Below are 16,905 nucleotides of genomic sequence, written 5' to 3' on the forward strand. Positions count from 1 at the left end.
TGTATCATCAGGGTGTATATGTGGAGAAATAATTCCTCAAATGCTAGCCTTCTGATATTTTCTAGTGATTTCATCATGCTTTTCAATACTGTTCAGTTGGATGCTGCTGTGCTGGAAGTTAGTCCAATATTCCCATCTCTCCCCAACTCTACTCCCACTTTTCCATTTCTCTCAGTTTATGACTCCACTGAAAATTCTGACTCTCTCTACTTTGGGGAAGAACATGTCCTGATGTGATGTTTTAACTTAAAATCTCTATTTTTTCCCCTTTCTTTCAGAAAGGGTTGAAATACACCCCAGGGAACCAGCAAAAGTTGTTTTTAAACTCGTTCCTTCAGAGTTTTAGTTACTAAAGTTTCTTAATCTTCTCAGTAAAAAAATTGTCAGCCCCAAGCTCCAAATTCTTTGGAAGCAAGAACAGAGTCCAAGGTAGCTAATATTAGTATTTTCTTTGGATTCCATTTGTTGGTAAGGAGTTTGAGTTCCTCTGTCAGACATTACCCTGGTTTTTGGGGAGCACTCCATAAATCTTTCAATTTTCAATTTCTTAAAGCTAAACTGTAAAAGAGATAATGGTTATTTTTCTCAATAACCACCATTCAGTTCTGTTATTAGGGGTTCCCTAGTTTTTAAATTCCAAGCCTCTTTCTTCTTTCAATGTAGCTGAGTAGACAGAAAAAAAGACCAGATACAGACCCTTTGCCCTAAGGGGCAAAGTCTGTCTCTTCTATCTAGCTGTATTCCTGGTCTTTTAACAGGCAGCTGCAGCCAAATGGAATCTAGAGTATGCACTTACATAGCTTAAAACTTAAAAAAAAAATTTGTTGTCTTTAGTTTTACCCCACACCTCAGTTCATTCTAAATTTTAGCTCTCCTGACATTATTTTTACAGTACTGTGTCTTACTTTTGCATTCATCTTATCCTTGCTCTTATTTTCTAAACATATCTTTTGAAACTCTAAGTGGGTTAATAAAATTGTTATGGGTACAAACCAGGCTCTTTAGGTAGCAGCAGTGTTTCTGTCTTTGAAATTCCATTCCTAAGATTTTTCCTAACTGCTTGCCTCCAGAATTTTTGTCCATTCCACCCTATTTATCCTTCCTTTGAATCATCTGAAATCTGTTCTCCCAAAATCTTAAGTGCATGTCAGAGTATAGTCAGCATTCCTCTCCTCTATCACAAATTCTTCTCAGCTCTGTGCTCGGTTCCTTATCACTTTCACTCTAGCAAGCTATTCCTCCTTCGTGAGACTTAAATTCAGAACAGACTTTTCCTTTGTTAGTTCCTATATCTAGTGAAAGAGCAGCTAGGTGGTGCAGAGGATAGAGCACTGGGCTTAGAACTAGGAAAATTTGAGGTCAAATATGGTCTCAAGACACTTATTATCTATGTGACCCTGGCCAACTCACTTAATCTGGATTTACCTCAATTTCTCATCTGTAAAATGGGGCTACACTGGAGAAGAAGATGGCAAACCACTCTAGTATCTTTGCCAAGAAAACTCCATAGGTAGAACCATAAAAGAAAAACAAATGACTTATCATTTGTTTATATGGATATTTGATTTAAAAGACTACTCTATTCCAAAAATGAATACTAGAGAAATAAGTATAAGTGAAAGCATTTGTATAACCCAGTGGAAGTGCTTATTGGATCTGGGAGGGGGAAAAGGGTAGAGGGGAAGAAGAGAAAATGAAATATAGAAATATGGAACAATATTTTAAAAATTAAAAAGAAAAAGAAAACCCCACAGAAAAAAGTCCATGAGGTCATGTAGTCAACCAAGACTGAACAAAAACATGATGTCAAAGATGAAATGACCTAAGGCAAGTCAAGAAGCAATTAGCTGTTGTAAACCTCAAAATTTCTCAGACTTATGAATGTTAGGGGTTTCCCCCATTGGGGAATCTTCTATTTTAAAAAATTCCCTAGCAGATGGTGAGAACTCTACTTGAGTGTGGGGGCTCCTTGCCTTGGGAATATCCCTACTCCATCCTACTTAGGACTGCTTTAGGACAGAGAGCTCCTTGAGAACAATGAAAAGTACTTTGATCCATGCTTATGGAAGGGACAGGAAGTTCTTTGAGTCATGACTGTTTTAGAATTGATACAATGGGATTCTAAGTACCTATAAAGGTGGGGCAACTTGTAAACTACTTAAACCTAAAAGGGTGATAACTTATTCGGAGGTTTTTTCTAATGAAATTTGTCGATACAGCAGCATTTTTTTTCTGATTTACTAAAGAGATTAAAACTACTCAGCTGTGAATTCAAAATGGGCGGTCCTTTAGAAACATCTACAGTGATTGGTAGATGTAAGGACTTAGGGGGGGTGACATAGGAGATTTTGCCCTTAAAAATAAGAGCTCAGAGAAGAGCTGGATCTGATTCTGAAGGAGCTCATTTTGAGAAGACTCATTCTGAGGATCTCGATTTCTGACTCTCATTCTGAAGGAGAGCTCCTTGAGGAGCTCCTCTGAGGGGCTCTGTCCCTCTGGGGTAGGAGCTCTGGAGGCTCTTGAGAGAGGCCCTTTGAAACAATCTCTGGCTGGAAGACTCTTTGAGGAAGGACACTGGCCTGGTGTCATTAGAAATCCTTACTTAGACAGATCTTATGGTGAGTTATAAAAAAATGACTGTTTTCTCTTTTAAGACTCAGGTCTAGACCATATTGGCTTGAGGCCCTTCATACTTATTCCTTTCTTACTCTCTCTCTCTTTCTTTGATTACTCATTGTATTGTTAATTAAAATCTCTATAAAACCCAATTGACTTGGGTATTTGAATAATTGGGAATATTTCCCTGGCGACCACCTTATATTTGATTTTAAAACCCAAGACACTGTAGTGAAACATATTTCTGCGGTCAAATTTACTCACCCTCTCTTATATCTATCACAATTTATATCTTCCACTATTTTAATCACTACAGTTTAAGACCTCAACCATTTTAAACCTCACACTGTCCTGCTTTTGGTAGAGAAAAAGAGAACTCTAACAGAGGTCTTGGGCAGATTAAATCCCCCATCACTATTGTGTCATAACTCAATAAAAAATTTATTTGTAGTCAGCTTCACAAACACTTGGCCTATTTCACTCTGCCTTTCCAGATGTTCTATAGTATACTCTTTTATTTTTTTTAAACCCTTACCTTCAGTCTTAGAAATAATACTTTGTATTGGTTCCAAGGCAGAAGAGAGGTAAAGGCTAGGCAATGGGGGTCACAAAGCTAGGGAGTGTCTGAGGCCAACTCTGAACCTAGAACTTTCCATCTTTAGATCTGGCTCTCAGTCCACTCAGTCACTTAACTGCCCTTTATAAGAGAGAGAAATCTGGAAATTTGGGTAATAACTTTGGAAGCTGCAAGAATCCTGCAAGCAGTGAAAGAGGGATGGGTAGAAAAGAACTTGGAACCTTGGAGTGAGAAAAAAAGCTGATCCAGGCAGTTGAAACTGACTCCTGGAGGAAAGTACCTGAGCAGAGGGGATTTGACTCTGACTGAATCTCAAAGTCAGTGATCTTTCTCTCTCTGAATTCCTGATCCCAGATTCTCCCAAACCCCAGGACAAGGACTTTGAGAGACACGAAGACCACAAAGAAGATCTCTACAACTCCCTTTAAACTCTGAACTTGAGGACACTTGCTGTGCCAGCCAAGAAACCAGGGTTTCTCTACTCTGAACCCCTCAGAGGTTCAGGTTATCAGACCTGAGCTATCTAACTTTGTGGGGAAGAGTGTTAATTAGATTGGGACCCCCTCTCCCTCTTTCCCTCTTGAATCTCAGTCCTTACCCTTCATCAGCCTTGTCCCTTTCCTGCTTCCCTTGAATAAACTCAGCTATTAGGACCAGAACTGACTCCAGCTTTATTAGAAGACAGCCTGAATTGAGGGGGGAGAAAAGTGGTCTTTCTCTCTCTCCAGAAGAAAGAGGCTTAACACCTGAAACTTCTTTCAACAAAAATCCCAGAGAGCCTGGCAGTAGAAGTTGAAGGCAGCCATAGTGAGGGGGTCTAGTCAGAGAGGGCTGAGGGAGGGGAAAGACAAAATCCATCCTCCTTCTTTCCTCTGGCTAAACACCATCACCTCCTCTCACTCTGACTCCATTCCCTTTTCATCCTTTCTTCCTTTATTATAAATCTCTCCCCTCCCCCCCCCCTTTTATTACACCTTATGGTATACTCTTAAGACAAAACTAAAATATTTCCATTGATCATCATCCAAATACTCTCACCATCCTTAAGCCATCTTATTCCTGAATTTCCTCATATGAGTGTACTATTTTAATATAAAATTCTATTCTGCCCCTCTTTTTTTTTTTTAAGAAAAAATCCAATACTTTTTATTTTAAATAAGATGATCTCTCTATCCAGAGCCAGATTGTAGTCATGAGTCTCATCCCACTAAGTCTCATTGATATTTATAAAGTCAAATACAATTACATCCAGGTCACATTCTGGATTCCTTCTGACAGGGTCAGTTACACCTATACGAATCTCCAGAAGTGGTTAAGTAGTAGTCTGTTTTTACAGATCCTTCCTCATAGGATCTGTAAAAACAGACTACTACTATAGGATCTTAGATTTAGAGGTGGAAAGAATTTGAGAGATCATCTATTCCAACCTTCATCATTTTACAATTGAGGAAACCAAAAGCAATAAACTCTAAGGTCAGTAATTGACACTGCAAGGATTTCAAACTAGATCCTCTGACTCCAAATGCAACACTTTCCCCTCTGCAGATGAGAAAACTGAAGTCCAAAAAAATTTAAGGGATTCAGCAAGATGTATATTGTGAGAATTAGAAGAGTGCCACCTTTAAATGCTGAGGTTTAACTCATGTGGTCTGTGTCCTTTCGCCTTAAACCAATGAACTATATCCTTCTTAGAGCTGTCCTCAGTGTTATGCTTTGTCTCTAGAAATTATGTTCTAAGTATTCCACTATTGTTGTTTGTCTATTTGTATTGTATTTGTATTGACTCATTATTCACTATTCACAAACTTCCATATGTCTATTCCTTTATCTTTTCTTTTTAGACCTTTTAAATCCCTTTCTTTTTCTCCTTTCACTTTTTCATCCTTTCTCTTAACTATCTACATTTCTTAAGGTTGACACTACAGATAGTAGGAAATAATGAAAGTCTAAATCACAGGTCTTTGTGATGAAAACTGGAATAATAACAAAAGTAGTCTTTGCATAACTGGAAGTTTTATTCCCAATTTCCAGAATTGCTCTGAATTTCTGGATCACTGATTTTATCCTAATTCTAAGAGCTAGCTCTTTTATGCTCTCAGCAAAATTAACATAGATGAACAACAGGGTAAAGATGTGTTATCTTAATACTTACCAATTCTATAAATAAGAACCCTGCTTCCAGTTGGGTCTCTGGATTTCAGAACCGCATGGTAACCAGAGTTCAAAAGGCCAAGGATAGTTCCAGGGCGGAGATCTGCAGTTATTTCTGGACATTCCTCTCTCCATTTATGATAGTTTTTCATTAACTGAAAAGAAAGTGATCATTCAGATGATTTTTAGTAAATTGAAAGTACTTAGGAAATTTTGGGGAAGGTAAAGAATCACACAGTGATAAGGCATCTGTTCATGTTGTGCAATAGTGTTGTTGTGCAATAGACTTTGAATCCAACATCTATCTTGGTGTCCTTATTTTTTAAATATTATGCCAGCAGAGGGCAAGCTTAAGCAGATTTTGACAAGTTGGATGTGTTAAGTACAAGCCCAAAGCCAGACCTTTTGCCTACAGTCTGAAAAGAAACACAACCTGAATGTGAAAAGAATCAAACTGTTTCAGCATGAAAGGATTGGGAAATGCAGTGGAGGATATCATATATACACCTATGAAATTACAGATCTTTTGAAATAATTATGAGGTATTATTCCAAGACCATTTCCCCCTTGGCAGATTCATAAGAAATAAAAACAAAATAAAAAAATTTAAAAACTTCAAGGGATTCATAATGATTATCAAAAGGATGCTATGACAAACATATGTATTAAAAGTTTATCTTCAATAATTAACATACTTTGTTGAATAGATCGAAATGAGTACACAGTAAGTAAGGCTGTGAACAGAGGTCCCATACCTTAAATTGCTATGGGTACGTAATTGGATTTGTTTAATCTCCTAATAACTATCTCAAACTTGTCTCTGGGCCAATTAAGAGTTTTAGACTGTATTTTCATTCTTACAGAAAAAAGAAAAAATGAGCTTCCATATAATACCAAGAATACTGAAGAATAGTTTCAAAAAACTCCAAAACCTGATATACTTTTCCCTTTCCCAACCCAGCCAAATGTTCCATTATCATGTATTTAAGTCCCATGGAAAAAAAAATTTAATATAGTCTCCTTTCAGGGTGACTTGCAAATTAAGAGTTCAGAAATTTTTTTTTTTCTGGAGCAGGTATATAATTTTCTTTCTTGGTTACCTACCCCAAACTCCCACACCCAATTCAACAAGATGATAAGGTCTAGTTAATCCAAATGGGTAAAGATCAATAGAATTTGCTCTGTCAAGTGCTAAGCCACTTACCTGAACTAGCAAATAACTAGTCCTGATAAACTTTGAGGGATTCAAAACTGCTATTGATAAGGAAAGCCTACCAAAATTGTAATTATGTGAAGAAAAAAAATCTTTGGTTTCTTCCTCAAAATGTGATAGGAAATAATAAATGAGTAAATATTTCGGGCAACAAGAAAAAAAAATTCAGATGCAGCTGGACAAGGGACCTAAATCAAGCAAAGAAAGTCATCCTGAGGATGATACTCTAAGAAAGTACAATGAAGAAAGATGGGGAAAATTCATGATATAAGAAGTTTTACTTTAAATTCTCTTCACTATCAAGGACAGTGGAGATGTATTATTTGGATTTTAACACATTGCTGATTTGCTTCTTGAAGAAGCAAAAGTGGTATTAAAGAAAACACATAGGAGAAAAGTAGCTGAACTATAGTAAGTAAGTAAAGTAAGGTCTTATTATTTCCCCCAAAAGGCAACCAAGAAAACAAGAATGACTACTGGCCATGTCTGCTTTCCCTTTGTGATAAGAGAATATCTGATTTAATTTTTTTTACTTACATTTACTTAATCCAGCACCTCATATAACATGTAAAATTTGCAAAATCAAGCTTGATATGTTAATTACAATTCCAGTTGTAGCTATCTTTTTTTCTATTTTACCTGATATCAATCTTCCCCTTCTATCTGTGCTCTGATGTGAAAATTATTATTTTCCTCTTTTGCTCTATGAAATTGCATTGTATCTATCCTACTTATGCAGCCCAAACCTCTAAAACATAGCTTGAAACTGATATTTGGAGCTCACTGACTAATGGGTAATGTTCAGTAAGCTCTGCAGTTTTCTCCTATTTTTCATTAGACTGTGAGCTCCATGAGAGTAGGGATTGTCTCTTGGCTCATTTTGTACTCTTAGAACTTAACACAGTGACTGACAGATAGTTATAACAAACAAAACAAACATAACAAACATAATAAATGTTTGCTGATCGATTGACTTCACATTATTTGGCAGCAGAACCTACTTAACAGACTCCTGAACAATTCTGTCACATCATCTATGTGATTTTTTAATGAGAATTATCTACATGAACATAAAGGCTTTTGGTAATGAGAATATCAGAGGGGAATCAGCAAATAAACCATATTCAACCTAAAGCTATACCTTTAGCATTATAAAATTGACTGAAAGATATAGAAAATATAAGATCTCAATTGTTATTGTTTGTTTACTATGAAAAAAAATTTTTTTTGATTCAGCACAGCAAAATACTACATTAAAGACTAAGCTCAGTTCCAGCAAAGTGTCTCCCTGTGGAAGTATATTAAAACCCTTTTTTAGTTCAACTGAAAATATTAATGTGTAATATTTATCCAACCTAAAACCTCTTCCATACTTCTCCCTTTAAGAAAGCAGATAGAACAAAAGCTAAAACTTTAAGGCCTTAAAAATGAAACTATCATTTTAAACAGGGCTACAAATGACATTATTGCACCTAATAACCCAAGTCACTTCCTCTAAATGCAGGCTTTGGAAGAAGCAGCAGAAAGCATGAAAACAAGAACACAAAATAATTGCTCACTCAAAGTTAACCCATGATTTGAAAGCTTCTTATACAGAGACAAATCTATGGCATAACTTTAAATTTGATTTTAATAGATTAAGGGTAATAATCAAACTTGAGACTGGTCTGGTTGAGATCAAGGCCTTCCCTATCTACTGAAGTGACTAGACTATTGGCCCCTTTAAAAGCCAGGGGGCTATGTGACCCACCTTTTTCCATCTACAAAAGTTCACCATATTGATACTGACCAATTGTTGCTAGGAGACCCTTGAAATCCTAATAGTCTGGGAAGGAAATGAATAGTGCCTGTGGTTCTGAAATGTTAACTCCAAACCATAGTTTGACACATAGTTTGACAGCTTTTCCTAGTTCAAGATTCTTAGGGACATTTCTTCCATTTTTTGTTGGGGTTAAGAGAAACACATCCAGGGGCAGAGGGATAGAGGGGGTAAAAAGGAAGAGGCAACTACACAATTGGTCATGCCTCTCTGAGAAAGAAAATTCGTAGATATAGAAAAATGTTGTTAAATAGGATGATTTCTGGTAGATTTGTGCCTAAAGGGCAAAGCACATTATTATTATTTTTTAATTCTTCCTTCTGGCTTAGAATCAATACTGTATATTGGTTCCAAAGCAGAAGAAGGGCTAGGCAATGGGGGTTAAGTGACTTGCTTAGGGTCACCTAGCTAGGAAGTGCCTGAGGCCAAATTTGTTTTCCTTTTATTTATTTATTTTATTAAAATGTTTAGTCTTAAAAATTCTTTTTGTTTAATTAAATTTTTTCCCATGGTTACATGATTTATGTTCTTTCTATCCCCTCCTCCCCACCCCCGCCACCCCTATAGCCAACCTGAGGCCAAATTTAAACCCAGGTCCTCCCATCCCTGGGCCTGACTCTCAATCCACTGAGCCACTTGGTTGTCCCCAACAAGTACATTTTAATAGCTTTCTTTTACATGAACCCAAGTTAAAATTAGCTTGTAACACATGGTTTATCACCCCTAGCAATGGATTTATATTTTCTTTGCACAGGCTGTCACCCATACCGTACATACTCTTTACCTCTGACTCCTGGGAATCCTAATTTTCTTGAAAGTTCAGCAGCTCAGTTAAAATACCACCTCCAAAGCGAGGGTTTTCTTAATCTTAAACTGCTAGTGCCCTCCAAACAACTTTGTATTAATTTTGTATATGCTTAGTATATTTTTATATGTGCACATTTTCTCCCCTTCATTGAAAGTAGCTCCTTGCAGGCAAGTAAGATTTCAAATTTGTCTTTGTATCCCACAGAACAAATATTTTTTTGAAAGAAAAAATAAAAATTGGTGTCAAAGTGAGGAGATGTCCCTCAATTGGAGAATGGCTGAACAAGTTGTAGTATCTGATTGTCATGGAATAGTTGTGCTGTAAGAAAAGATGAGTAGGATGATTTCAAAAAGACCTGGAAAGAATTATGTGAACTGATACAAAGTGAAGTGACTAGATCCAGGAGAACATTGTACACAGTAATAGTAATATTGTAGCGTGATCAACTGTGAATGACTTGTCTATTATCAGCAACATAATGATCTAAAACAACACCAAAGAACTCATGATGAAAAAAGCTTTCCATTGCTGGAGAAAGAACTGATGGAGTCTGAATGCAGATCGAAGTATATCATTTCTCAGTTTATTTTCTTCATATTTTTTTTGTAATATGTCTTCTTCCACAATATGACAAGTAGGCAAATATATTTTGCATGATAGCACATGTATAACCTATATCAAATTGCTTACTGTCTCAGGGAGGAGGGAAGGGAGGGAAAGAAGGAGGGAGAGAATTTGGAATTCAAGAAAACAAATTGTTTTTACAGGTAACTAGAAAAATATTACTGAACTGGAAAAAAACTTGTAGATTGAAAAAAAGAAAAAAAACACAAGAGAAAAACATTCAGAAAAACATATGAAAAAATCTGATGATATAAAAACCTGTGGACTCATTACTTCTACAAATGGGTAGGGAGAAATATCTTCTTATATTTTTTCTTTGGGGCCTAGCTTATTCTTTGTAATTTTGTAGCATTTAATTTTTTTTTAACCCTTACCTTCCATCTTGGAGTCAATACTGTGTATTGGCTCCAAGGCAGAAGAGTGGTAAGGGTTAGGCAATGGGGGTCAACTGACTTGTCCAGGGTCACACGGCTAGGAAGTGACTAAGGCCAGCATTTAATATTGTTTTGTAGTGGTTGTTCATTCCATTTACATTGTTGTAAAGGTACATTATGTATCTGATTTCTAACTTTTATACTAACCTAATAAGCATTGCTATTTACCCGAGTATCATTTCTTCCATCCAACTCACACACTTCCTTGTCCTTAACAAGTTAACTTAATAACAACAGAGACAATACAAATAAATAAATCAAGAATGAACAAAGAGATAAACATTAAGATAGATAAAGACTTGTTTAGGGGATAGGGGCAGAGGATACAAAAGAAATGGCAATTAAATTATGAGGATAGATATAGGACTTCCGGTTAAGATGGCGGCTTAGAGAAAGCTAAAGTTCAGATCTCCGGAAAACCCTTCCCGACCGATCTCAAACTATAAGCTCCTAAGGCGCCGAAATTCAAAACGATCAACAGCACAGACCCTGGGAACCCTCCTCCTGGACCTGGACCCGGTTCAAAAGGTACGGCTCCCCTCAAAAGCCAGAACCCGAGATCACTCGGACCTAAGGGGTAGGAGCGCAGAGTCCAAGGCTCCGGGAAGCCGCAGCCCTGCCCGGCTCAGAGAGCAGGGTCCTCGGAACAACAACCCTCAGGGCCTTCTATCCCAGTCCCAGTGAAAGTCACTGCCTGGAGCAAGACAGCCTCACGGGCTGGATCCTGCTATCCAAGTCTCAGTGAAAGTCCCTGCCCTCAGAGCTTGGGGAAGCTGCAGCCCATCCCCCCCGCAGGCCAATGAAACAGCCTCACGGCCAGCGATTCTGAAGGCAACTTCCGGAAAGCAACGTGGTCCGACCCTTCCATTCCAGTTCCAGTGAGGCATATTCAGTTTAACCCAGGGAAAGCTCATAGAACCATCTGCCAGGACTAAAGCCTCTGAACACCAGACAGAGATAAGAAAAGCTAATCCTCCACATTCAGAGATGGCAAACTCCACAGAAGCACAGAAGCCCCAAAATACCAAGAAAAATAAGAAGAAAGGGGCGACTTTGGACACATTCTATGGAGCCAAAATACAAAATACAGAGCAGATAGAAGATAATATACAAGAAAATGCTCCAAAACCTTCCAAAGGAAATGGAAACTCTCCACAAACCTATGAAGAATTTGAATCAGAAATGACCAAAAAGATGGAAGCCTTCTGGGAGGAAAAGTTGGAAATAATGCAAAAGAAATTCACGCATCTACAAAACCGGTATGATGAAACTGAAAAGGAAAACCAGGCATTAAAGGCCAGAATCAGGCAGCTGGAAGACAACGATCGTGTAAAAGAGCAAGAATTAATGAAGCAAAGCCAAAATACCAAGAAATTAGAAGAGAACATAAAATATCTCACCGACAAGGTGATAGATCTGGAAAATAGAGGGAGAAGGGATAATTTAAGAATAATTGGACTCCCAGAAAAGCCAGAAATAAACACCAAACTGGACATGGTGATACAAGATATAATCAAAGAAAATTGCCCAGAGATTCTAGAACAAGGGGGCAATACAGCCACTGACAGAGCTCACAGAACACCTTCTACACCAAACCCCCAAAAGACAACTCCCAAGAATGTAATTGCCAAATTCCAAAGCTATCAAACAAAAGAAAAAATCCTACAGGAAGCCAGAAAAAGACAATTTAGATATAAAGGAATGCCAATCAGGGTCACACAAGACCTTGCAAGTTCTACTCTGAATGATCGTAAGGCATGGAACATGATCTTCAGAAAGGCAAGAGAGCTGGGTCTCCAACCAAGAATCAGCTACCCAGCAAAACTGACTATATACTTCCAAGGGAAAGTATGGGCATTCAACAAAATAGAAGACTTCCAACTTTTTGCAAAGAAAAGACCAGAGCTCTGTGGAAAGTTTGATACCGAAAATCAAAGAGCAAGGAATACCTGAAAAGGTAAATATTAAGGAAAGGGGAAAAATGTTATCTTCTTCTTTTACTCAAACTCTCTTCTATAAGGACTACATTTATATCAATCTATGTATACTAATATGTGGGGAAAATGTAATGTATAAATAGGGGGTAAAGAAAGACCAAATAGAATAATCATTCTCACACAAAGGGGAGGGGAAGAAAACTCCTATAAGAAGGAGAGGAAGGGGGGGGTTTACTTAAACCTCAATCTCAGGGAAATCAACTCTGAGAGGGAAAAACATCCAGATCCATTGGGATCTTGAATTCTATCTTACCCAACAAGGGTAAGGAGAAGGGAAAACCAGGGGGAGGAGGGGGAGAGGGAGAACAAAAAGGGAGGGAAAGAGAGGGGGGAGGGGGAGGGAAGAAAAAGGGAGGGACTAAAAAGGGAAACATCAAGGGAGGGGACAAGGGGGACTGATTCAAAGTAAATCACTGGACTAAAAGGTAGAGCCGAAGAAGAAAAGGTTAGAATTAGGGAAGGATATCAAAATGCCAGGGAGTCCACAAATGACAATCATAACTTTGAACGTGAATGGGATGAACTCACCCATAAAACGTAGACGAATAGCAGAATGGATTAGAATCCAAAACCCTACCATATGTTGTCTTCAAGAAACACACATGAGGCGGGTTGACACCCACAAGGTCAGAATTAAAGGATGGAGTAAGACCTTCTGGGCCTCAACTGATAGAAAGAAGGCAGGAGTGGTAATCATGATATCTGACAAAGCCAATGCAAAAATAGACCTGATCAAAAGGGATAGGGAAGGTAATTATATTTTGTTAAAAGGGACTCTAGACAATGAGGAAATATCATTAATCAACATGTATGCACCAAATAATATAGCACCCAAATTTCTAATGGAGAAACTAGGAGAATTGAAGGAAGAAATAGACAATAAAACCATACTAGTGGGAGACTTAAACCAACCATTATCAAATTTAGATAAATCAAATCAAAAAATAAATAAGAAAGAGGTAAAAGAAGTGAATGAAATCTTAGAAAAATTAGAATTAATAGACATATGGAGAAAAATAAATAGGGATAAAAAGGAATACACCTTCTTCTCAGCACCACATGGCACATTCACAAAAATTGACCATACATTAGGTCACAGAAACATGGCACACAAATGCAAAAAAGCAGAAATAATGAATGCAGCCTTCTCAGATCACAAGGCAATAAAAATAATGATTAGTAATGGTACATGGAAAACCAAATCTAAAACCAATTGGAAATTAAACAATATGATACTCCAAAACCGTTTAGTTAAAGAAGAAATCATAGAAACAATTAATAATTTCATCGAGGAAAATGACAATGGCGAAGCATCCTTTCAAACCTTTTGGGATGCAGCCAAAGTGGTAATCAGAGGTAAATTCATATCCCTGAAGGCTTATATTAACAAACAAGGGAGAGCAGAGATCAATCAATTGGAAATGCAAATGAAAAAACTCGAAAGCGATCAAATTAAAAACCCCCAGCAGAAAACCAAATTAGAAATCCTAAAAATTAAGGGAGAAATTAATAAAATCAAAAGTGATAGAACTATTGATTTAATAAATAAGACAAGAAGCTGGTACTTTGAAAAAACAAACAAAATAGACAAAGTACTGGTCAATCTAATTAAAAAAAGGAAGGAAGAAAAGCAAATTCACAGCATTAAAGATGAAAAGGGGGACAGCACCTCCAATGAAGATGAAATTAAGGCAATCATTAGAAACTACTTTGCCCAATTGTATGGCAATAAATACACCAATTTAGGAGAAATGGATGAATATATACAAAAATACAAACTGCCTAGACTAACAGAAGAGGAAATAGAATTCTTAAATAATCCCATATCAGAAATTGAAATCCAACAAGCCATCAAAGAACTTCCTAAGAAAAAATCCCCAGGGCCTGATGGATTCACCTGTGAATTCTATCAAACATTCAGAGAACAGTTAATCCCAATACTATACAAACTATTTGACATAATAAGCAAAGAGGGAGTTCTACCAAACTCCTTTTACGACACAAACATGGTACTGATTCCAAAACCAGGCAGGTCAAAAACAGAGAAAGAAAACTATAGGCCAATCTCCCTAATGAATATAGATGCAAAAATCTTAAATAGGATACTAGCAAAAAGACTCCAGCAAGTGATCAGAAGGATCATTCACCATGATCAAGTAGGATTCATACCAGGGATGCAGGGCTGGTTCAACATTAGGAAAACCATCCACATAATTGACCACATCAACAAGCAAACTAGCAAGAACCACATGATTATCTCAATAGATGCAGAAAAAGCCTTTGATAAAATACAACACCCATTCCTATTAAAAACACTAGAAAGCATAGGAATAGAAGGGTCATTCCTAAAAATAATAAACAGTATATATCTAAAACTAACAGCTAATATCATCTGCAATGGGGATAAACTAGATGCATTCCCAATAAGATCAGGAGTGAAACAAGGATGCCCATTATCACCTCTACTATTTGACATTGTACTAGAAACACTAGCAGTAGCAATTAGAGAAGATAAAGGAATTGAAGGCATCAAAATAGGCAAGGAGGAGACCAAGTTATCACTCTTTGCGGATGACATGATGGTCTACTTAAAGAATCCTAGAGATTCAACCAAAAAGCTAATTGAAATAATCAACAACTTTAGCAAAGTTGCAGGATACAAAATAAACCCACATAAATCATCAACTTTTCTATATATCTCCAACACAGCTCAGCAGCAAGAACTAGAAAGAGAAATCCCATTCAAAATCACCTTAGACAAAATAAAATACCTAGGAATCTACCTCCCAAGACAAACACAGGAACTATATGAACACAACTACAAAACACTCGCCACACAACTAAAACTAGACTTGAACAATTGGAAAAACATTAACTGCTCATGGATAGGACGAGCCAATATAATAAAAATGACCATCCTACCCAAACTTATTTATCTATTTAGTGCCATACCCATTGAACTACCAAAATACTTCTTCACTGATTTAGAAAAAACCATAACAAAGTTCATTTGGAAGAACAAAAGATCAAGGATATCCAGGGAAATAATGAAAAAAAAACACATATGATGGGGGCCTTGCAGTCCCTGACCTAAAACTATATTACAAAGCAGCAGTCATCAAAACAATTTGGTACTGGCTAAGAAACAGAAAGGAAGATCAGTGGAATAGACTGGGGGAAAGCGACCTCAGCAAGACAGTATACGATAAACCCAAAGATCCCAGCTTTTGGGACAAAAATCCACTATTCGATAAAAACTGCTGGGAAAATTGGAAGACAGTGTGGGAGAGGCTAGGAATAGATCAACACCTCACACCCTACACCAAGATAAATTCAAAATGGGTGAGTGACTTAAACATAAAGAAGGAAACCATAAGTAAATTGGGTAAACACAGAATAGTATACATGTCAGACCTTTGGGAGGGGAAAGGCTTTAAAACCAAGCAAGATATAGAAAGAATCACAAAATGTAAAATAAATAATTTTGACTACCTCAAACTAAAAAGCTTTTGTACAAACAAAACCAATATAACTAAAATCAGAAGGGAAACAACAAATTGGGAAAAAATCTTCATAGAAACCTCTGACAAAGGTTTAATTACTCATATTTATAATGAGCTAAATCAATTGTACAAAAAATCAAGCCATTCTCCAATTGATAAATGGGCAAGGGAAATGGATAGGCAGTTCTCAGATAAAGAAATCAAAACTATTAACAAGCACATGAAGAAGTGTTCTACATCTCTTATAATCAGAGAGATGCAAATCAAAACAACTCTGAGGTATCACCTCACACCTAGCAGATTGGCTAACATGACAGCTATGGAAAGTAATGAATGCTGGAGGAGATGTGGCAAAGTAGGGACATTAATTCATTGCTGGTGGAGCTGTGAACTGATCCAACCATTCTGGAGGGCAATTTGGAACTATGCCCAAAGGGCAACAAAAGAATATCTACCCTTTGACCCAGCCATAGCACTGCTGGGTCTGTACCCCAAAGAGATAATGGACACAAAGACTTGTACAAAAATATTCATAGCTGCGCTCTTTGTGGTGGCCAAAAACTGGAAAACGAGGGGATGCCCATCAATTGGGGAATGGATGAACAAACTGTGGTATATGTTGGTGATGGAATACTATTGTGCTAAAAGGAATAATAAAGTGGAGAAGTTCCATGGAGACTGGAACAACCTCCAGGAAGTGATGCAGAGCGAGAGGAGCAGAACTAGGAGAACATTGTACACAGAGACTAATACACTGTGGTATAATCGAACGTAATGGACTTCTCCATTAGTGGCGGTGTAATGTCCCTGAACAACTTGCAGGGATCCAGGAGAAAAAAACACCATTCATAAGCAAAGGATAAACTATGGGAGTGGAAACACCGAGAAAAAGCAACTGCCTGAATACAGAGGTTGAGGGGACATGACAGAGGATAGACTCTAAATGAACACTCTAATGCAAATACTATCAACAAAGCAATGGGTTCAAATCAAGAAAACTAATGCCCAGTGGACTTACGCGTCGGCTATGGGGGGTGGGGGGGAGGAAAAGAAAATGATCTATGTCTTTAACGAATAATGCTTGGAAATGATCAAATAAAATATATTTTAAAAAAATATGAAAACTAAAAAAAAATTATGAGGATAATAATTATATTTCCCTC

The 16,905-nt window shown here is 37.2% G+C and overlaps 1 protein-coding gene across 1 annotated transcript in view; it reads right to left on the reverse strand.

Moving 5' to 3' along the window:
• The window catches only part of TTPA (alpha tocopherol transfer protein), a 50,819-nt gene that overhangs the window by 14,088 nt on the left and 19,826 nt on the right, over positions 1–16,905 (reverse strand). The window contains exon 2 of the mRNA XM_001379280.4: positions 5,346–5,499. Coding sequence (XP_001379317.1) covers positions 5,346–5,499 — 154 coding nt within the window. The remainder of the gene's footprint in view (positions 1–5,345; positions 5,500–16,905) is intronic.

The sequence above is a fragment of the Monodelphis domestica genome, chromosome 3 (genome assembly GCF_027887165.1).
Source record: "Monodelphis domestica isolate mMonDom1 chromosome 3, mMonDom1.pri, whole genome shotgun sequence".
In the NCBI taxonomy this organism is placed as follows: domain Eukaryota; kingdom Metazoa; phylum Chordata; class Mammalia; order Didelphimorphia; family Didelphidae; genus Monodelphis; species Monodelphis domestica.